General features: G+C 44.0%; 1 protein-coding gene and 1 long non-coding RNA gene across 2 annotated transcripts in view; one reads left to right on the top strand and one right to left on the bottom strand.

The window, feature by feature from the left end:
* The window catches only part of FSTL1 (follistatin like 1), a 50,602-nt gene extending 42,345 nt beyond the window's left edge, over positions 1 to 8,257 (bottom strand). The window contains exons 1-2 of the mRNA XM_081138988.1: positions 8,108 to 8,257; positions 7,891 to 7,947 (exon numbers count right to left, since the gene is read on the bottom strand). Of these exons, the coding sequence (XP_080995114.1) occupies positions 7,891 to 7,947; positions 8,108 to 8,110 (60 nt within the window). The 5' untranslated portion in view covers positions 8,111 to 8,257. The remainder of the gene's footprint in view (positions 1 to 7,890; positions 7,948 to 8,107) is intronic.
* Positions 8,258 to 8,591: 334 nt separating this feature from the next.
* Positions 8,592 to 21,869, top strand: LOC308557641. The gene is made up of 6 exons (XR_013998868.1): positions 8,592 to 8,915; positions 12,755 to 12,870; positions 16,594 to 16,810; positions 17,435 to 17,498; positions 20,589 to 20,763; positions 20,907 to 21,869. It is a non-coding gene; the product is annotated as an uncharacterized lncRNA (long non-coding RNA).
* Positions 21,870 to 22,401: the final 532 nt, after the last annotated feature.

The raw sequence follows: 22,401 nt of genomic DNA, 5'->3' as shown, positions 1-22,401 counted from the left end.
CCATTATTGAATGGGATAGATAGGCAGACAGCCATTATTCCTATTTTACAGATGGGGAAAGTGAGCAAAGGAAGGTTAAGTAACTCACACATGGTCTCACAGCCAGGTGAGGCCAGACTTGAAACCTGCTCCACTACCCCAACACCCTTGCTCGTAACTGAAGCTGCAGTAAGAGGCATCAGGTGGCTTTAGAAAGGTAACATCAGCAAGAAAGAAGCAGAGCAGGCCTCCTAAGTCAAGGACTCTTTCATTATTTTATAATGTCCTTCTTAAAAATGAGAAGGTTCTGTAACAGGGTCTGTGCCAAAGAGCTGGAAACACCTAGATGTGAGATGGCGAGAAGGTAGAAAGGAAGTCAGTGGAAGCCACGGTGACACGAGCGTGGGCGATCAGAGAAGAGCACCCGCACTCCAGGAACACACACAATTTCAGATGAAGTTCCACACGAAAAACCTGCCACCTACTGGACAGACTGGCCAAGTGGTCAAGGTGGACAGGCGGAAATGGCCCCAGCAGCTCCAGCGGAGCCTCTCAAATGCTGAGGTGTCCATCCCACTGTCGCATTTCAGGGTTTTCTGAACCAGCAGCAGGAGGTGAGGAAGGGGGTGGTAACTGATGCAAAGGCCATAGATTTGGCCCCCTAAGGGCCAGGTCCATTCCAGCTGTGCAGTAGCTGTGCTGGTAGCAGCTCCTTCACAATAGAGACCTATACGGTGTGCCTTCCAGTTCCACACTATTCTTCATAGCAGCATTTGTGCAAAGTGACTAGCATTGATGGCTGGCACTTTTGCAGGAGATTAACATATTACACTCATTTACTATGGTTTTAGGATAGAAGGAAAGACTGTGGGGAAAAAGACAAATTTTGCCTCAGACACAGGATTTTAATCCTGAACACAATAAAAAGTAAAGACAATGAGGCATTTTCCCTACATCAATTCAAGCCAATACCCCATGATGCATACATATATAAATCTGGGCCTGCAACATGTCACTGCTTTTGACATGTGTCACATGACTTGTTTTGGCAGCAGCTTAGTTGGTCACAAATAGTTTCCAGGATTATTTGGGGGACATTTTGAGAGTCATAAATTCAGACTTAATCGTGGTATTCGAATAGCTTATAGGTGATGGATTCCAAATGAGCATATAAAAAGTCTGTGAAGAGATTACATGGAAATCCTCCAACCACAGCAGAAAATGCAGATTTATAGAATCTATTTCGTACTCCAAGTAGCCGAAGAGTTTTCTATTAGCAGGTTATTGCCAGGCGGCTGCTAATGCAGAAGCTGTTATCTATGACAGCAGCAGCTCTTAGAGCCTTAGCGAAAGCTACGCTTTATCCCATCAGAACAGCCAAGAATATTCTCATTGTCATATTTTTGTTGGTGGCTAACATTAGAGGGTTTGCCTTACTTTAAGGTGTTCAAATTAATTTAAAGACCTTAGAAGCTTGGCCAGGAACAAAGCGCTGTTTTCTACACATTTCATCCATTCGTTACCCTGGTCCTATGTTGTATAACCCTATGTCACGCAGTCCCAAACTCTGCCTCCCAATCACCTTCATTTTGGCTAAAGACATACCAATGTTTGTCCAATTGGACTGGCTTTTCTAGCAGGAATGGCAGATCTAGATGTGAACAAAACCAACTCCATCTCTGTGTCCCGAATTTCGAGTTTCGTACTATGACCGTTGACCAACCTCATGATCTTTAGCAAGCATATTAAAGTTTTCTAGTTGATGATTATCTGTGTTCCTTAAAATGTATCCATAAATACTTTTTGTCAGTGACAGCCAGAATGGCAAGACATCCAAGGTAAATATCAAGGTGATAATAGTATGGATTATAAAAAATCATCTATCACAAGACCACCAGGAGGTATGGCCCCTGGTGCTACTTACTGCATGCTTTGCCCCTCTGTCTTGTCAATCATTCATACCCAAGTTATACTATAAAATAAGTGCTGTAACAGGGGTCTGTTAGCAAAAAATAATCTGCAGACCGCTGGGTCGACTTTTTCACTCAGACCCAATCTTCCCATAAGTAAATTACCCTATAATAAATTTGGTCATGTTCTATGACTTTGCCTGCTTTGTTCTTTGGTCTGAAGACACCTTCTCCTTGTGGTGGCCATTACTCCTTTGCCCCATCGTCAATCTTTTATCTCATATACAGACCAACTGATGGTTAGTGGCTACTTAGAATATTGCTAAAAAAGGGTTTTCAAACCTTCTCCAGGCTCATAAGGAAAGAGTTCTATGACTGATTAACAATGTCTGTCATGGGTAAGGGAGAGGGTAGTCATGACATGGATGTCATGTTTGTGCTATCTCTGCAGGCCATTTATCTCATAGTGTTGGGAGGTACTGGTTTTTATTGCCTACAGAGTCTAGTAGGCACATCACATAAATCTGTTGAATAATTTTGATAATTTCTCTGAAAGGAGGGATGAAGGACTGGTTTATTTGTAAGTGGTGGAATTATGGGTAATTCTTTGCTCTAGTTTTTTCTATATTCCCTAAGCATTTATGTGCATATTTTATTTTCCTATTTTATCAGAAAATAACATTAACTCTTTTATTTAAATAAAACAACATATATTTCCTCTTGAAAAAGAAGAGGGGTCACAAGAATCTTCATGATGGAATTTAAGACTTTTTAAATTATTCTCTATAAATTTTTACATAGTTGTGAGGATAAGGCATTGGTGTGAGGGGTGTTCTGCTTTTTAAATAAAATCATAATCATTTGCCAAAGCCTTAAAAATTTTTGTAAAAGTGACTTTTAGTGGCACATATTGCTGTTGACTCTTAACTCTTCAACTGTTGGATATGTAATAGGTTTTAAGTTCTTAGCTAACATAAATGATGTGACATAAATGATGTTGAGTCTCTTTAAAAGTAATAATGACCAGGACAAAGTGGTCAAATAGAATTATTTTAGTTTCTTTCTTTGATTTAGTTTCTCAGTGTAGATTGTATTGAGTTTTAAAATATCTACCTGCAAAGCAGTAGAGTCAGCTCCCCCAAAGCAGATACAAAGTTTGCTAAAATAGATTCATGTCAATAAAGACAGTATCTAACTGTATTTGCTATGTCTTATAGCCAACAAGAAAAACAATTTTGTACTGCAAGCACTGTTAAGTACATATTAAAATGCTTACGATAACATCCAAATTGCAAGTCTCATTATCGAAAGGATTAATTTACCTTTTCATTAATTATTAAAAGTTTTTGATTGTTAAAACATGAATTAAACAAAGGTTGCTAGGGCCAGACATCAAGAGACTGGACTGATTAAAACATAATGATTCTTGAGTGATGTAATATAACCTTGATCATATCTACTCCTCACTTTTTTCACTGTAACTGTTTCCACACACCCTGAGTTCTTAGCCTCCTTTCTGACTCCCTCAGTCTCCTGACACCCATGCACCCATGGTACATACATGGGTGCATCCATATGTGAAAGTTCATTAAGCTATACATTACAAATTTGTGCATTGTACTCATGTAAAAAACCTCTAAAAATAAAGAAAAGCCTTATTAATGTAAAAAGCAATAATAATCACAAAGATACTTATTCACCATCTAGTTATAATAATCTACACTGTAGCTGCCAGTTTAAAGCCCCTGGCCCACCATTAGATCGTAAACAACCTGAGGGCAGACTCCTTGTCTTCTACTTCATCCATGACTCTGCCCTATGTGCAGAGTGTGCTCAACTTTCAGAGGGAATACTGACTGATGGGCACTGTGAAGGGAGGGCCCATGCTGTTAATGACTCACCCCCGGAGAAAGGACCCAGGGTCAAAGTCACAGGTGTCAGAACATAGCTCTTTAGAGAAAAATATGCATTTGACCTGCAGGATATTAATCACCTGACTTAGAAAATGAACCTGCCTAAGTGTAAATATTTTTCAATTCCATATTATCTGGTGTCATTAAGCTAATACTATTTGTAGCTGCTAGAAATTATCCGTCCAGATGTTCGGTTATTTGAAGAGCAGCAGGAAAAAGCTATGGTGTCATTTCCAATTCTCCATGTGTGACTCCTGGTATTTACAGCTCATCCTTGACTTTCTCCATTCCACTGGAAACACAAGTCTTTCTGCCTCACTGACTTTATTTCCTTCTTCGGGACATTACATCCACTGCGGCCCATGCCTCTGGATCTTAGCCTCACAGCTCCTCGCCAACTTACTCCTCTACGCCTGGGACCCGACTCCTGCCTCCTGTCACCCAACCCAGAGACTTCAATGGGAATCGTAACATGTCCCCCATCTAAAGACATTTTTAATGGCCAGGGCCTCAATGTGCTGGGTGCGTGCCCATCAGTTTTGGCTATTCAGCAGAGTCCCTAATACATTTTAACATCCCAATTTTCAACGATGATCTTTCAAATCACAGCAAGTAGTTTATTTGCCGAAGGATAAACAAGAGATTATTTTAGTGGTTAATGTACAAGATGGATATTAAAACCCTAGTTTTGCTGCAGGTCCAAGAAGTCAGAGAATGTGGGTGAGACTCTGCGCCTACCTGAACCCACCATTAGAATAATTCTAATGAATACGGAGGAGATCCCACATTAGCCAATAAAACCCCTCATATCAACTATATGTTGATAATAGGGTATAAATGAGGTTAAGAAATCTAGCTTCAGAGGAACAATGCCCTAATAGCCTTCTTGTCTGTCTGTATAACTGTTACTGTTCTTGTTACTATTATCTCAAGTGATGCACTCACAGTTCATGGGTCAAGCACTCACTTACTGGAATGAGTGTTCTGATTTGTGAATCAGTCTCCTATATTTATGTGACTTATGATGAATTTATAGACCCGGAATGCTGGGAATCAGAGTGCCAGCAAAGACAACCACCAAGGGAGAGTGCTTAGGCACTCTCAAGGCTGTCTTTCGGGAGCAGGCAATTGGGCCACAGGGTCCCCCTCCAGCCTACCATGTTGGAGTGGGCTTAGACGCAGCAACTGAGATTCAAGGGCACATGCGAGGATGCCTGGGTTCTCAGCCTTTTCAGGCCTCTCAGTCAACTGCAATCATTCTCAGTGGGAGAGGGGTGGGTGAGGGAGAGTGAACAGGCCCGCACAGCCCCCTCCCAACAGAATCTAGAAAAGGAGTAGCTGTGTAATTGTTAGTTGAAGCACTCCCTTTGCTGCTGCCACCCCCATTCTTCATCCATACCAGATGCTAACAAATGCTCATGGAGAGATGTGCCACACCCCAACACCCCTTTCAAGGAGGGACTCAAGAGTGCACAGGAGTGAGCTCAGGTGGATGGGGCAGAATGTTGCTAAGGCTGCGTGAAGGAACACATGGGTGATAGAGAATGAAGACAAAGAGAACGTAAGGGAGCGATCAAAAGCGCAATCCTGCCCTGGTTGGTGTGGGTCAGTGGTTAGAGCGTCAGCACAGGAGGGTTGGATCCCAGGCCCTGTTGGAGCTCATGTGGGAAGCAACTGGTTGACCTCTCTCTCTCCCTCTCCCCCTCCTTCACTCTCCACCCCCCTTCCAATCTCTCTGAAAAGCAATGGAAAAAATATCCTCTGGTGAGTATTAACAAAAATAAAATAAAATAAAGTCTACTAAAGTGGAGTCATGTCACTGAAGACTGTAAATATCATTATCTGAATTTGTTACATGTTGTTATAGTTAACAAAGAAAAAAATTTCTTCTGAAAACACTATTAACTGACTGATAAAATGCTTAAAGTAATATCCAAATTGCTAGAGTTAATTTATCTTTTTATTGATAATTAAAGATGTGTTATTAAAACATGGATTTAAAAATTGCTCAGTGTTACTAAGGCCAGACACCAAGAGACTGTACTGGCTAAAAGATAACCCCGGATCATACCTATTCCTCATTCCGCACATACCCTGAGGTCACAGCCTCCTTTGTGCACCAACTTCCTCGGTTTTCACATCTCAGCGCTTCTCGATTTTACCTTTTTCCCCACGGATCTCGCCTGGGAATTCTGCAAGACTGCTCTCTGCTCCCTACCTGAAGCAGGAAATTGCTGCTGGGGGAACTTCCTATGAGAACTAAGCTTTTCCTAGCAATGCACTGGGGCGGGGCGGGGGGGGGGGGGGGTGTAACATAGGCTGCCTAGAATAGATCCGGACCTTGGGCTGCACAGCCTTGTGGAAAGAACCCAGTCTCCTCACACCTCATACTAGCATTCCAGTTCACAGAGCGATTTCACACGCTAGCTGGCAAGCCCTAAGCCTGCAGTAAAACCAACCCGGGATCCACCTCATCCATCAAAGGGCTGCAGCTGCCGTTTGAGGGCCACAGCAAGGGTGTCCCTTAGCTGGGACTAAATCAGCCAGGGAAGAGGGCTCTTCCCTCAAATTCAAACCCTGGGAAACAAAGCACCAGAAGCTGACTTGGCAATGAGGAAGGGTTACAAAGGTGGAGGGAACTGGGTTCAGATCCTTCAGAACTAACTAGCTGTGTGACCTTGGGTAGGTCACCCAATCTCCCAAAACCCGTTTCTTCCTCTGTAAAATGGGGATTAAAGAAACGGGACTTACAAGCTTGGAGAAGCTTTAAAAGAAATGATGCATGCACCCCAATGTCTGCTATACAAGAAATCCAAAGCAGTTGTGAGGTCCTCATATAGGGTAATAGTTAAGAGTGTGGGCATGATGCTAGACTGTTTAGGTCCAAATCCTACCCCTACCATCTTAGAGCAGCAGATAAATTATGTAACAACCTCTACGACTCAGTTTCCTCATCATTAAAATGGACCTTTAGTACAACACAAAGTAGATAGCCAATAAATATTAGCTATTTTTTATTTCATTGTGGAAAAAAAAAAAAGCCCGTTTCCAGCTCAACCAACACCATAATGGTGATTTAAAGGAGAGTTCAATATAATGTGTATTTTTTAAATCGTGAAGACCTTGCATGCTTTTATGATTTTTTTTGGACAGAGTCCAGCGGTGGTGCGAAGGGTGGGGCCAAACTGTAATACGAAGAAAAAAATTCAAAGAGGGAAGATAACCACCCACCAGGGAGCTATTTCTTTTGTAATGTACATTCCATTTCTTCTCCCTCATGCTTTTTAATTCCTTCCACATTTCCTGCCATAATTATCAAATGTTTGGTTTCTGACCTCACTTTTCTGGAGACTTAGAGCCCGGGGAATTTAGAATTGTTTATTTTCTGTCCATAAACCTTTGAGTTAATGGAAGGGCTGGTGAGTGAAGGGTTTGTTGGTCTGTTTGTAGTGTCTCAGGAAGGTCACTGGAGTTGGAAAAAAAAAAACACAAAACACACACACACACATTACCAAAAAAGTGCTGAAATACTTTGGAAAAGCCGAGCCCTACAGAGCCGAGCAACGGATGGCTCACACTTGCGCAACGCTCGTTTAAGGGAAAATCTGAGATTTCAAAAGGCCGTTATACGGTCCTGAAAATAGCACAAAACCCGAGGACACTTTACAAAGGAAGAAAAAAAAAATTATAACTTTATAAAAGAGAAAAAAAAAAATCGACTCGGCCCTAAGAGAAGAATCTCCCGGGATTTCGGGGGGTTTTGTCATCCCCCCGCCCCCCCCCCCAGGAGACGGGCCCGAGGGAAAGATCCCCACTCTCCTCGATTTCCCCCCGGTGGGGATGGAGCTCGAGGCGCCCTCCCCCCTCCCCACACTCCCTCCATATTAGCCTCGGCGGGGCTCCCGCTGCCGGCCCAAACTTCTCCCGATTTTGAGGTTTAAGTTTCGGGAGCGGCCCTCCCGCTCCGGGCGCCCCCGCCCCTCGGGGCAGCTCCCCGTCCGCCCGCCGAGAGCATCCCCGCGGCGCCCCCTCCCCCGCCCGCGCGCGCGCCCCGCGCCCCACTTGGGACCCCCCCAGCCCGCACCTACCTCGGCGCGCACCCAGGCGACCGCCACCAGCGCGAGCGCGAGCCAGCGAGTCCACATCTGCGGAAGAGACCAGAGCGAGACTGAAGGCGCCGGGCCCCGCGCCGACCCCGGAAACTTCCCCGGGTCGCGGGGGCGCGCCCCCTCCGCCCAGCCACCCTCGGCCGCCCGCGGGGCCCGGCCACCGAGCTCGGCTCCGCGCCGCGCGCCGGGCGCTCACCATGGTCCCGTCCCGGTCTCCGGAGGGCGCGGGGCAGGGCGGCTGCAGCGAGCTCTAAGGTGGCAGCTTCGCCGACCGCCGGCCTCGAAGGAAATCCGACCTGGGCTCGCCGCCCCTTAAGACCCCTCCTTCCCCGGCCGCCTGCCCCCCAGCTCCTCCCCATTCTCCTCCCCTTCTGCAGCGGCGGCCCCCGCGGCTCCCGGCTGCGCTCCCTCCTCCCCGCCCCGGCTCCCGGGAGCCCGCGTGCGTCCTGGCGCCGCCCGAACCCCGCTCCCTGCCCGGCCCCCAGGACGTGGAGACAGAGGCAGAGAGGGGGTGTCCCGGGGGACACTGCAACAAAAATGGAGGGGGGGGGGCGAAACCTCACCCCGGGAGGGGCCCTGGCTTGCGGCAGCTCGGGCGGGCAGCGGGCTCGGGCTGCGGCGGTGCCCAGGTGGGCGGTGCTGCTGGGGGGCCCGGCCCGGTGCGGGGTGGGAACCTGAAGGAAAAGGCGCTCTGCAGGCTCCAGCCGCCCTCCGCGGGTGACAGAGAGCCGGAGGTGTCCAGGGACACCCACAGCCCTGGGGTCCCTGCAGCCAGGGCTCGAGGAAGTGGGCGCAGGGCCCAGAGTGGGGAAGGCTGCTTTGGGTTCAACTGTGGATTTCCCGGGGGAAAGGTGGCGGCAGCCCTGCTCGGCCGGAAAGTTCCTGACTCCAGCGTTTGCTAGCAGCCTCGCCCGGTCTGTCCTTTCCTCGGGTCCAGGAGCTGTGCCCCCGTCTCTTCCGCCCACCCATCACCTGTATCTCTGCTCCTATTCCCGTCGTCCCAGGTACCTCCCATGTTCATGCTTTCCAGCTCCATCTCCATCAGCGTCTTCCCAGCGGCCTTCAAATGTGCGCTGCCTCTTTGTATTGACTCCCCGAACTCCCAGCTGTGGCCTCTTTCCTACCTTGCTTCTGGTGTCCCAGGTGCTGAGAACAAATCCACTTGGCACCTTAGATTTGACATGCCCAAGGCTGAGCCGCACGCCCTGTCCGCTCGAGGCCTGCTCATCTGACTCTTTCAGAGCAGTGCCACCAAAACAGTTCTCCACTTCCCAGCCCGGGTTGTCACCATATCCTAGCAGTTTGCCCTTTTACATCTCTTATGCATCCCTTCACTGTCACTCACATTTCCCCTTTCCTAGGCCAGACCTTCGCCTGCCCTCACTCTGGGAATTCTGGAAACCACCTCTTGGTTGCGGTCCAGTTCCAGGCTCTCTTCCCTTTGTCTCCACAGCAACTCATTGCCATACTCTTACTACCTGATTAAACACCGTTTTTCTCATATGCTTCCCCTGCTCAGAAACTTCTAGCACTCTTTCACATCAAATCCTAACTCTCTACCTTCCCTGTAAGTCTTCCATTACTGGGGCCACCCATCTCTCTAACCTAACTTCAGCTACTTAACATACTCCCTGTGCTCAGATCAGGCCAGTCTTCTCATTGTCCTCTAACCTGTCACTTTCACGCTATACCATGGTTTGTTGAAGTGTCTAATGCTGTGGTTTTAGGGGCTTCAAATAACACCCATATTCCCCATGCATGTTCACAAGCCATTGAAATAGCCACCGGAGTCTGACTGTTGGAGAACAAAATGCCAGCTTTGTCCCTGGTAAAAGCTGGAATGGTGGCAATGGCTTTAGATTTGCAGGGACAATGGACCTGCTCGGACTTCACCCCAGAATTAAATAAATAAGACATGGCTCCCTTAGTACCTGACTGTCACATGCAGAGTTGGAAAATCTGCATGTGTAAAATTGGGGAGCTGAAGCTGACCCTCATGGCAGAGAGAGGGTTGGAGGTGCAGAAGGACCCTTCCTGTGAAAATCTGCTTGTGTAAAACTGCAGCTTTACAGTTTCTGGAAAAGTAGAAAACATATGCTTCCTAGGGCAGGCCTGCTTCCCAAGCCTGAGAGATAGGGGTGACACATGCTTTCCAACTCACCAGTGAGATAACTCCTGCTTCCTTGATATGGAAATATGAGAAATGAGAATAGTTGTCCCCCACCAGCTACTCTGTCCCATTCTCTTTGCCAGGACTGAAGTGAAATGTGATGCACAGGTTTTGCTTCTGCCCTCTAATAACTTACAATACTTTTCATCCCTTACACATGCACTGTACCCCCTCAAGATCTGGCATGATCCTTTCTCTCTTCCTCTTGTCTATTCAAATTTCCGTCTTTTTTTTTTTTTTAACTCAAGTAATGTATTATTGCTCCTCTAGCACCTTTTCTGACAATAACTTGGTGTAGTAGAAAGCACATGAGGTTTGAGGTTAAACAAATGTGGCTTTTAATTGTGTCACTACCATTTACTTAACTAGTTGTTGACTTTCATCAAACTATTTAAACTCTCTGAAACAGGGTCTCTGCATCTGACAATTAGCAGAGATAATGCCTTGCAGTGGACTGTGAAGCTTAAGTATGGTATGTTATAGAAAGTATATTTTAGAAAGTAGGTAGTAGACCTCCATACATAGTAGCCATTACTATTTCATTGATCTGCTTCGCAAATGAGTTACAGTTGGTACCATGTGCCAAGTACTATGTAACCATTCAACATGTCTTATTTATGTAATTATCATAACAAACTAAAAGGCTTTTTTTTTTTTATTGTTTCCATTTTCCAAAAAAGGAAACTGAACCTCAGAAAAATGTGGATACTTATACAGCCTTACAACTTGGCATTCATTGCATACCATTATAGTACAACCTTTAACACTGTTCACATAGTTGTTGATAGTCTAGATAGATTTTAAGTTGCTTAGGGCATAAACAGCGTTCTTCATATCTTTATTCTCTCTTCATTTGGGGCACAATTGATGGATTTGACCACATCAAAATGAAAGACTCATGCTTAATCAAGGGCACCATAGAAAAAAAAGATGGATTAGAAGGAGAGAGTCAGTATCTGAAACTAACAAGGAACTCATAACTGGGGATATAAATATATGTGACCTTTACAAATCAATAAGAAAAAGACAGAAAACCCAACAGAAAAATGGGCAAAAGATATGAATAGGCAGTTTCCAAAAAAGCCATCCCAAATATCTAGCAAGTAGAGAAAAGATGCTCAAAGTCACTGGTATTATTTAAACCACACAACAACCCTGTGAAAGCAGTATTATTTTATTATTTCTAGTTTATAGATGAGGAAACTGAGACACAGAGATTTTTAGTAATTTGTCCAAGATTGCACAATAAGTGATAAATATTACTTTACACTCATCACAGTGGCGAATATTAGACAATTGGACAATGCTAAACATTAGTATGTAAGCAGTGCAGTTTTCTTGGTATACTGTAGTGATTTAGAGCATTAATTTAGTGTCCAGAAGCCTTGGTTCAAATATGCCTTTGTAGTAAGTCTTGGCTTTACTACTTACTGTGTAACCTTGGGCAAGTTACTTAAAGTCTTTGTGTCTCAGTTTCCTCATTTCCAAAATGGGGACAACAATAGTACTGATTTCATAGCATTATTGGGCAGGTTAAATGGGTTAATATATGTAAGTTACTTAGAACAGTGCCTGGTACATAAGCTGATAATTAATGTGTGCTAGTTAGGAAATAATTCAGTAGGACCTTGGAGCTGCTGATAAGTCTGTGCTATAGAGTGTGGTTAACTTAACTGTATGATAAATGAAAAACGAGACAAACAACAATAACAACAAAATGAATTACGTGAAGGAGTTGACAGTTATATCAGTGAGGACTTTTTTGGTTGCAGGTGGCAGAGAAGCTAACTTAAATAAATGGCTTCTGCAGTTACATGGAATTTATTGGCCCAGTACCCCCAAAAGATCCATGGGTACACCTGGCTTCAGGAAAGACTTCATCCAGGATCTCAAATAGTCACCAAAGATCCAATGTCATGCCATCTCTTGCCTTTACCTTCAGCAACCTTATTTCACTTCTGGGTTCCACATGGTGGCTCCTGGGAATTAGGGTCTGTGCCCTCAGGGTGGTACACTGGCCGCGGTGATGGCCCCATCACGCGCTTGGGCTGCACCGTCTTGGCGAGGGAGCGAGCCCCTCTCTGGAGCTGCTACAAAAGCCCTAGAATTCGCTTTTTTTTTTAAAGCCTTAATTGAGTTTCTCGATATCCTCAAATCCCCATGCCGGTCACTGGAGGAAGAGGGAAGGTGGAGCGGGAGTGGGAGGCGGGATGGGAGTTGAGGACTAGCTCAAAGAAAGTCAGGCTGGCGATGGGCAGGGAAAGCCGGGGAGGGACCCCGGGACTAGCCGCTGCCCCCTGCGGCGGTGACGCGGCCGCAGCGAAGCCAGCGCTCTCCGCGGGGGCGCGGGCGCCAGAGGGCGTGGGAAACATGATACATAGTTTTACTTATTTCCAACCTAACAATAGACATCGACTTTGCAAATGCACAGATAGACTGCGGTGCCCATATCTGGCCCATATGTCAGTCATGGGTTACACCCCATCGCGGGCCATGAGGAGCGTGGGCGTTCCCCACGCGGAGGGACCGGCTCCCTTTAACGCGCGGCCCTGTACGAGGCGTGCCCGCTCAAATAGGTTATTATAATGCTATCGAGCATTAGCTAAACGAGGTAAAAAACATTTTGGCTACGAAACCAAGAAATGAAAATAAAGATTTTTCTCTATTAATCAGAAAAGGAAAGAGCTGCCATGTTTCCTGCTTCTGTGAAGAGCTCGCTCTGTCACGCTCGCAAGGTAAAAACAGTGACTCGATCAGGTCTGACAATAAGGCAGTCAACAAATTCAAAGGTAACAAAAAGCTATTTGAAATATGGATTCATACTCATTATTATTAATGATATCTTCATATCAAGCATGCTTTGGGGTATCAGTTAAAAATGCTCAAGATCAGCAGGAATTTTAGAAACCAGGTAGGCAGAACATAAAGACAAATGCCTACTTTTTCTTTCTTTTTTTTTTTTTTCATTTTGGTGATGCTTGAAGATGTGCAATATTCAATTCAGTGCTTTAGAAAACTCCACTCAATTTAGATTGTTTAGAGACTTTCTTTTAGATTTCTTACTTAATGGCAAAAAATATACCTCTAGGGGAAACAACTGTCTTCCTGCTCTAATCAGGAATAGTAGAAGCAGCGCCTGGAAAACAATATGATGACAGGCTAAAATGCATTCTTTGGTCAGCATACACCATTGAAACTGGCAAAAAAAATCAATATATACATCTGAAAATTATCAGGAAAAACAAGTATTAAAGCAAATTACACTATGTTGATTGGCTTATATAGGGAATGAAAATATAGGTGTTTCAAATGTTTCTCAGCCTATTATATTGCCTGGATTCTGTTTCAATAATGACATAAAGAAGTATTTTGTTTGTGAGCATCTAAGGAAAGCTATATTGGAAAAGATATATTCTTAATAATAAATTACTTCTTTAAAAAGTATTTTCTGGAAGAATTGTGTAAGTGAAGCCACAGAGGAATGGTTTCTCTGAATGGAGCAGAAGAAGGATTCAGGGAAAGGTCCCACAGCCACCCTTACGTGTGGAATCCTTGGCTGCACCATTCATAGATGAGCTACTGCAGCAAAGACACAGGCCGGAGCTGCACAGTATGTTACAGAAAGTCACTGATGTGGTTAATTTTATAAGTTAGCATATAGCAGAATATTTGTAATACTTAACAATGATATGGGAAGTGACTGTAAATATTTTATACCACATTGAAGCTCACAGATGATCTTAGGACAGAGGCCATTGCTGTCAAACTTGAAAACACAAGTATTTATTTGACATAAAGACAGCTGTTCCAAATTTGTTGTCTTTTTATGCGATAACAAGTAGAATTCTACCTATCAGTTAAAAAAAAAAATCCACACACAATCTGCCACTTCAAGGAAAATTTGTGATGCTAATAATGAATGAGAAAGTAATTGCTTTTTAAAAAATGTGCTGTATGGTGCTGGTTGGTGTGGCTCAGTTGCTTGAATGTCGTTTGGTGCACCAAAAGGTTTCCAGTTCTATTCCCAGTCAGGGCACATACGCAGGTGTGGGTTCAGTCACTGGTTGGGGTACTTGTGGGAGGCAACCGATCAATGTGATCATCACATCACACTGGTAGTTTTCTTTCTCCCCCTCTCCCTTCCTCTGTCTCTAAAATAAATAAAAACATATATTTTTAAAAACATATACTATGGAGAAAATATTTTGAAATTGGATATTTGGAAATGTTCATCATTAGGTGATTTTGTTGTCCAAAACAATGAAGGTGTGGCACCCATAAAACTCTCATATATACAAGTTTTTAAAACATCAACAAAATTTTCTAACTTGTTTAAAAATCTTCCAATCCATAGTTTCAGTGGTTTATTTACTTATTAGTGAAAAATATAAAAATGCAACAACTTTCAATTAATTTGAAGAATAATTTCTAAAGCAGAGGAAAATTTACTAGCCAAATTTTGACCAACATTTTTGCATGAGTGGCTCATAGGACTGAAAAATGAGTGCTGTAATTTTGTGAGTGAATCAATGATGCACATCTTCCAACTAGATCTGCTTATGTTTGTAGTTTATTAGTCTGCTAGGAATTCCAATAACAGATTGGGTGGCTTACACATCAGCAATATATTTTCTCACAGTTTTGGAAGCTGGAAGTCCAAGATCAAAGTGCTGGCAGGGTTGGTTTCTGGTGAGGTCTCTCTCCTTGGCTTGCAGATGACCACCTCCTCTCTGTGTCTTCACACAACCTTTTCTCTGTGTGTCTGCATCCCTGGTATCTCTTTCTCTTCTTATAGGGACACAAGTCCAATCAAATTAAGATTCTATCCTTCTGCTCTGTTTCCAAATATATCCACATTGGGGGTTAGGGCTTCAACATGAATTTGGGGCAACATAATTCAGTCTATAACAGTGAGTTATCTTTTTCACTTCTGACAGTCATAAAACCAAATATCAAAGTAAACTGGACTAAGAATCAGACCTTCAGCTCTCCCTCTCACAAAATGTTAAGCAAATATTTTCTAAGTGAAATAAAAACATCACTTTACTTAAATTTACTATTTTTCCAGTGAGAGCACATGTTTTTTTGATTGTTAACAAATAAAATAAAGTTTTAAAATGTTATTTATTTTATCTTTCACTCCTTTTGTATATGTTTTATAATGTACATAATATATTAACCTATTGTTATTGGTGGAAGTATGTCACATTTCAGGAGTAGCCATCTCATAGAAGTCAGGCCAATAGGGCTAATGAGATCCAATTCCAAGATTTTTGTTCTACCCATTAGGGAAACTGACCTTTTCTTCCACTGGCCCGGGTATAAGATAATGTGAGTTTGAAGCTGCAGGGAGCACCTCCTAGGGCCTGAGATACTGCCAACTCTACAGAGCCAAGAGGTGGGGCCCCATAATATCATCAGAGCCTCAAACTGAGCTGAATCTGATTAGCCCCAGACTTTTTTGCTTTGTCGCCTGTGCCTGCTTGTTTTTGCTCAAGCCTCTTAGGTTGGTTTTTTTTGGTTGCAATTGAAAACAGTTCCAACTGATCATCAGGCCATCAATGTAATTTCATAGTGCTTAAAACAATAAAATAGTTAGCATAAATAAATGCAACGGTTCTTTAAGCCTAATATTTGTAAGAGCTATGAAACATCAAAGCTGGGAAAAGGAAATTATTTTCTCCAACACTTGCAGAAGAGCAGATGTTCTGTCCACTGCACCAGCTGCCTCCTCTATTTCCCAGCCTGCTGCAGACATAGGGATGTGTATTATTTAAAGGCACCTTTAATACAAGTGATTGAACTTGACTCTTACTAGCCTAAGACAAGAGGGAACATATTGGCTGGTGAGTGCACATGGGGTTGAAGGAAGAGGAGCTGTTAGAACTAATGTCTCAGGAATTTGAATGGGACTATAATAGGCAAAAAAAAAAAAAAGAAAAAAGCTCTGTCCATCCTTGCCAAAGTTTACCCATGCCCTAGTCTCTGGAACCTGCCAATGTTACCTAATATGCAAAAAGGTGAATATTGTCTCATATGGCAAAGATGCGAGTCAGCTAAAGACCTTGAGAGGAGGGTCTTATCCTGGATTCTCCTGGTGAGCCCTAAACGCGATCACATGCCCCCTCATAAGAGAGAGGCAGAGACAGAGGAGGAGAAGAAACACACGCAGATAAGGCAACATGGAGGTGGCGGCAGAGAATGCGGTGGTGCCACCACAAGCCAAGGGGCACCAGCAAGTACTGGCAGCCACCGGAGCTGGAAGAGGTGGGGAACAGGCCCTCCCCCCCCCACTCCCACCCAGCTTCCAGAGGCAGCGCTGCCCTGCTGACAGCTGGGTTTCAGTCTTCTGGCCTTCAGGTTTGGGAGAGAAGAAATTTATGTTGTTGTAAGCCACCAAAATTGTGATAATTTTTATGGCAGCCCCAGAAAACTAATATAGGACTCAATGCTATAAATTCTCTCTCTCTCTCTCTCTCTCTCTCTCTCTCCTTACCTCCCTCTCTCATCAGACTCTCAGCTGATTCTGCAGTTTTAGTTTCCCCATGTGGCTAAGAAGATGGCTAATGCAAGTCCCAAAATTTCATCTTCCCAGCTTTGGAACTCCAGCAAGAAAAGGGCATTTATTTTCCCAAGGTGCATATATCCAACCCAGGAAAGGGTTCTGATGAGTCCTCTTTGTGTCATTCCCCCACCCCACCTCCCTCGGACAAAGCCTGTCTCCCAGGGGTAAGTCCTGTGGGTGACTCTGTGTGGATTATATCATCCCTACCGGGCAGTACATTGATTGATAGCTTCACAAACCACAGGGTATGAGGGGGAGGTCTTTCCAAAGATGGGATACTGGACAGACCAAAACAACAAATATACACTGCGAGGGCCAGATTCCTGGGCTCTTTCTCACCTTGAGACACCATGAGGACACATAGGGGTATGGTCAGAAGAACCACAGGCTTGTCCCAGGAACATGGGACATTGCATAGTCCCCCCTCTAATCCAGATGTAGGAGTAATGAACTGCCTTCGGAATTTATGTGGAGATTGGAAAGGCTGTGTGTTGGGTCAAAATGATGTACCCACCTTCCTATAGGTTCCAGTCTGAGTGGGACTGGTCTAGGCTGGATGGAAGGGTGGCATCAGTGGCTCCACGATGTTAATTGACAGCATCAGATTATTAATAGTTGAGACCCCCCCTGAGAAGACCCCTGGGGATAGAGGTTTTCATGGCCAGAGCCAAGGCTGAAGAGAGCCTTTCTTCATTCTTTGGCTATTTCATCTCCCCTCTCCCCACCTCCGGTTTTAATCTCCCTCCCTCTAATACCCTCCCTTTGTCTTTTTTCTCTCTCCTCTCCAGACTCCCACCCTTGGGAGAAGAAGCAGGATGCCAACGCACCAGCCCTGGGCTTTGCAGACAGCAGGTAATGTTTTTTTCTCCCACTGAGAAGAAAATGCCTTCCCCTGCCTAGTTTTGGTGGAACACTCTGTTATCAGCATAATCACTGACATTTATCATAAACCTCAGTGACCGAGATTCTCCCAGGGCCTGGGCTACTCCCCGGGAGTAAATCGGGCACTTTTGAGCAATGACAGGCCTTCTTTCAGACCCGCAGGTATTATTTTTAATGCACCAGCAAAACTTAAAAATGGAAATGAATAAATGCAGCTGGTTAGAGGAGCTGCCCTGCACATGAAGGTCACGCAGTACAAGAATCTGGCTCATTAAGAATGTGCGAAGGTAGCAGGAAATGCTCATTTTTACTGGCTTTTCCCGGTAAATAGAAATGCTGCCATTAACCTGCTGAATACCATTCAGCGGGAGCCTGTCAGAGATGCCTCCTGGAAGCCCCTTCAGCTGGCTCTGCCCCTTGATGTTTCCTCTTTGCCCTCATTAAATTTTTAGTCGCTATGGCTGCTTCCAAAGAAAGCTGCCTCTTTCAAGTTATTGCTTTAAATAGCTATAATGGATGTATGAGGGAGGGAGTTGTAATATTCCTGCAAGAAAGAGACTTATAGATTCTTTTTTTAAATGTGAGGAAGTGGTGTTACTCCAATATGAATTTTCATTCATATGGACCCAATTGACTCTGTGTTGGGGGTTCTCCAAGACCACTTCCAGGTTCCACAATCTGCTAGGAGGGTTCACAGAACTGGGCACATAGCTGACCTCATGACAATGATTTATTACAGTGAGAGGATACAAAGCAAAATCAGCAAAGGAAAAGGCACATGGGACAGAGACCAGAGGAAACCAGGTGCAAACTTCCAACAGTCGCACAGGATGCTCTTAATTCTCCCAGCCACAAATTGGGACATATGTGAAATGTTGTCCACCAGGGAAGCTCATTAGAGACTCAGTGTCTGGGGTTTTTGTTGGGGGCTGGTCATGTGGGTAACTCTCTGCCTAGGACATGCCAGGATTTCAGACTCTTGGAAGGAAAGCAAGTGTTCGGCATAAGCCATACTGTTTGCATAGTTTTGGTGCAGTGAGCCACTCTCATCATTTCTGGAAATGGTGGGAACTCTCCTGGAATCCAAGTTTCCTGATGCCAGCTATGGACCAAACTTGCAATCAGGGCTTTCTAAGGATAATAGTCTCAGGCCTGCTATGTTAACTCTTTAATCTCCACAATTTACCAGTAGCCATGGCATTTCCTGCATTAAGGAAAACTTGAAATTTTAAAACAGAACATAGTAAACATAAATTAGGAGATACACCATGAAGTCACAAATCTCTGTCATGCCCCCAGCTTTCTTTCAAATGGTACTTACATGCCATGTGTTTACCCTGCTATCCTGGCCATTAATGATAAAACAAGGAATTTCTCCTTGAGTCAAAAACTAAGAGGTATGGTTGGAGGTGATTGAGACCAAGAATCACAGTCTGACCAATAAGGGGAGCTCCATGTTGGGGCAGGGGGTATCAAACTGATCTAATCCACTGTTTTGGGAAGAATAAATGCTAGATAGAGAAAGGGAAAGTGGGTTATTGGAGCTCAGATTGAGTGAGAAGTGTTGAGGTATTGTTCCAGGTCTCCATGAAGCCTGGTGTGCTCTTCAATCTTGGAAGTCTATGGTCAAGACGGAGATGATGCCTCCTGGCTCACATTGTGTATACTTGCAATGAACGCATTTCTTTCACTTTCAGGGGTATGTCTTTTCCTAGTAGCCTGTAAGAGCCCAGCTAACCACAGGAGTAATATTCCCTTTACAAAGGGATTTGGCAACTAAAGTGAGAATGGTTGTATTAGAGGGCATCTGAAGAAATTTGAAACAGTAAAATTTAGGTCAAATAGAAGTTTCAGAACACATTCTACTTCCTCAAAAACAAACATAAGTAGGCTTAAGAAAACTTAAAAAATTATCTATGTGATTGAGTCATAAGGAGTTCAATTTGTTGGGACTATTTCTTCTTCTATGAGATGAATGCCAGGAAAGAAAGTGATGATCTCCTATGACATAACTCTGTGTCCTTGGCACATACAGCCCCAGGCAGGAGGAACCCAGGATGGCCTGGAGCAAGGGTTCCCTTTGGTGAGGCTGCCAGCAGGGGCTGTGATGTTGATAACAGCTTCTAAGTATTCAAGCCCCAAATCCTCAAACCAGACTTGAACAGTGAGCTGAAACATCCTGAACGGCTCAGTGGGGGGCAATATTCAACCCCTGCACCCCAAGCAGGCTCAGAGGTAGGAGTATAGTGTATTTATCAACCTGTCTGCATGTTAAATATATCACAAGAGTCAAGATCTTGGGACTGTGCTAGGATGAGGGTAATCAGAAGTGTGCTCCATGGGCACTGCTTAGCCCAGGGTGTCCTTGTGAAAGGCCCCTCAGAACGCGCAGTTAGTGTGGGGGGGACACACCATCTGCCATCTGGCTAAGGACCTCAGAGACTCCCATTGACGTGCCGTTGGCTGAGGCTGGACTGTGATTAGAAAGGAGGGTTTCATTTCACAGCCATCACCTTCTTAAGGAAAGGATAACCTCTTTATCAGGCATATGACCTTTTAGTTGAACTTGAAGTATTTGGGACTGTTCAGAGATAGTGCTAAACGGCACAAGAATACTTGCTCTGTGAAGATTGTTCCCTAGGGAGCTTCCTGAAGTAAAAGCGATAAGGGTTGTCAGAGAACATCCGGTTTTAGTATCGGGGCCATTTCCATCCTTTGTTTTTTAAAATGGGCTCAGAGGTTTTTTTCTCTATAGGGGGAGGGGAAAATGACAGCTTTCTTAAGCATTCAGGGCTGGGTTATGCTTTGAATACAGAGTAGCTGTGGTTAAGACTCCAGGTTCAGAAGCATGAGAAACCTACAAGTTAACTGCTTGGGCCAGTTACCTAAACTCTTTGCTCCTGTTTTTCCTCTGTAAATTTGAATAATAATCATATCACACAGGGTTTTTTATGAGGATGAGATTAGATGATGTATGCAAAATACTTAGCATAGTGCCCAACCCGGGGTGAGCATTCAATTACTACTAGCTATTTATTTAACTATTTTATTTTTTCACAGGTACTGAATCCTGCATATGATTCCTTTATTCCTGAACCTTCCAAGATCAGAATTCCATCCCTGGAAGTGGTCAAGAGCAGAAAAAGGGAAGATTTACTGTCCAATGCAGTAGACCTTTGGATTTCAGTTTTGTGGTTTCTGCTATTCTTAGATAACCTCAGAGGTCCACGACCTGGTATGTTTTGTTTACATATATCTCACCTTAATCTAAAAGAGATTAAAAAAAAAAAAAAAGTAGTCAGGATGCAGGAGAATCATTTTAAGTACCCACCCAGCCATGTCCTTCCCTGAGAACTTTCTCCCAACCCAACCCCACAGAGGGATGGACTCCAAAGATGGTACTGTGCCTCATGACCCCTTACTACAGCTGATTGGACACCTGACCAGTGAGAGCAAATTTGGGATTTGAGTCAACCCAATTTTCAGGACATACATGAAGAAGAAATTGGGGATCACATCTCATGATAGCTACAATTTATTTTCAAATGGTTCAGGTAAAAAAGTGTCTATAATACACACACAGAGAGAAAGCAGACATCATAGAGTCATAACAATTGGTAAATCTAACTAAAGGGTATACGTGTTCATTGTACTATTCTTTTCGTTCTTCGGTTTAGAATTTTAAAAGTTGAAAAAAGTTTTTAGTGGAAAATAAAAATAACTTTAAAAAGATTAAATGAAAGAATACTCCATGAGTTAGAAATTAGCTCCAGAGCCTCTGGCCATCTCTGAGAAACCACATGTTGCTCGTGGGTAGAGGAACCAAGCACACACAGAAGAGAAAGCTGTATGTACTTCAGTGAGAGACTAGAGAAGCAGAGGTACAGAAACATGCAGAGGGGAGCCTGACATCCCCGAGGCATGGGGAAGGTAGGCTTTATTCCTGATCTCCTGGTTCTGGCTCCAGAGGCCTGGCTCTGGTGCACGGCCTGGGTCTTGTTGAGATAAGGTATGTGGCAAAACAGCTGCAACTGATAAAAGCTACAGGAACTGATAACAAGGAAGTAAGACCACCCCACACCAGATTTTTGGCTTAAAACTGGCAGAGACCAGATGGATCCAACACAGCGACTAATTTCACCCAATAACACCTAGCCTCATAATACACTCATTGTAATACATTAGCATGCTAAACGACATACCCCAAAACACCAGGATCGGAGTGAGGGAACTCCTCTGAGAAATCTCCATCCCATCCCTGGGAAGATCCTGAATATTCCTCTCCTTTACTGAAAACTCTACTCCTTGATTAAATGAACCTCAATAAAGGAATCAAATCTCACTAAGTGGGCTCTATCTGGGAAGAGCCCACTCTGTCTCACTGCTTCATTAATAAACTCACTTTCCCTGTAAACTCTATGCTGGCTCATGTTTGAATTCTTTCTCACATAAATCCAAGAACCCATAATGGATTGTGAACCCTCCAGTTCCCAGACACTCAGAGAACATCTGCATCATTCTTTCTGCCCCTGAGGTCCATGAGATACCCTGGTATCCTTCCAATGAATTATATATATATTTTTATTTTGCTTGTGATAACTTGAGTGGTTCTGGTCCTGATGAACAAATGGGCTCTGATCAAGCCCCCTGGTGGGCCTGTGGTAACAGGTCCACTGAGGCATGTATGAGTTGGTGAGTGGGATGAGTGGCTCAGCTAGAGATTGACTCTTGCAGACTGTTAACATCTGATCTCAACAGAGTGTGCAGGACAGGGAACACAAGTATTAACTGGAAGTATAACTTTCTATTATACTGTACAGCTTAGGGGGAGGGGATAAATCATATATGTGGTGGGAGTATATTCTTCAGGACA

The sequence above is a fragment of the Miniopterus schreibersii genome (genome assembly GCF_964146895.1).
Source record: "Miniopterus schreibersii genome assembly, chromosome: 5".
Taxonomy (NCBI): Eukaryota; Metazoa; Chordata; class Mammalia; order Chiroptera; family Miniopteridae; genus Miniopterus; species Miniopterus schreibersii.
The sequence above is the reverse complement of the archived record's forward strand: the minus strand, read 5'-3'. Positions and strand labels throughout refer to the sequence as shown.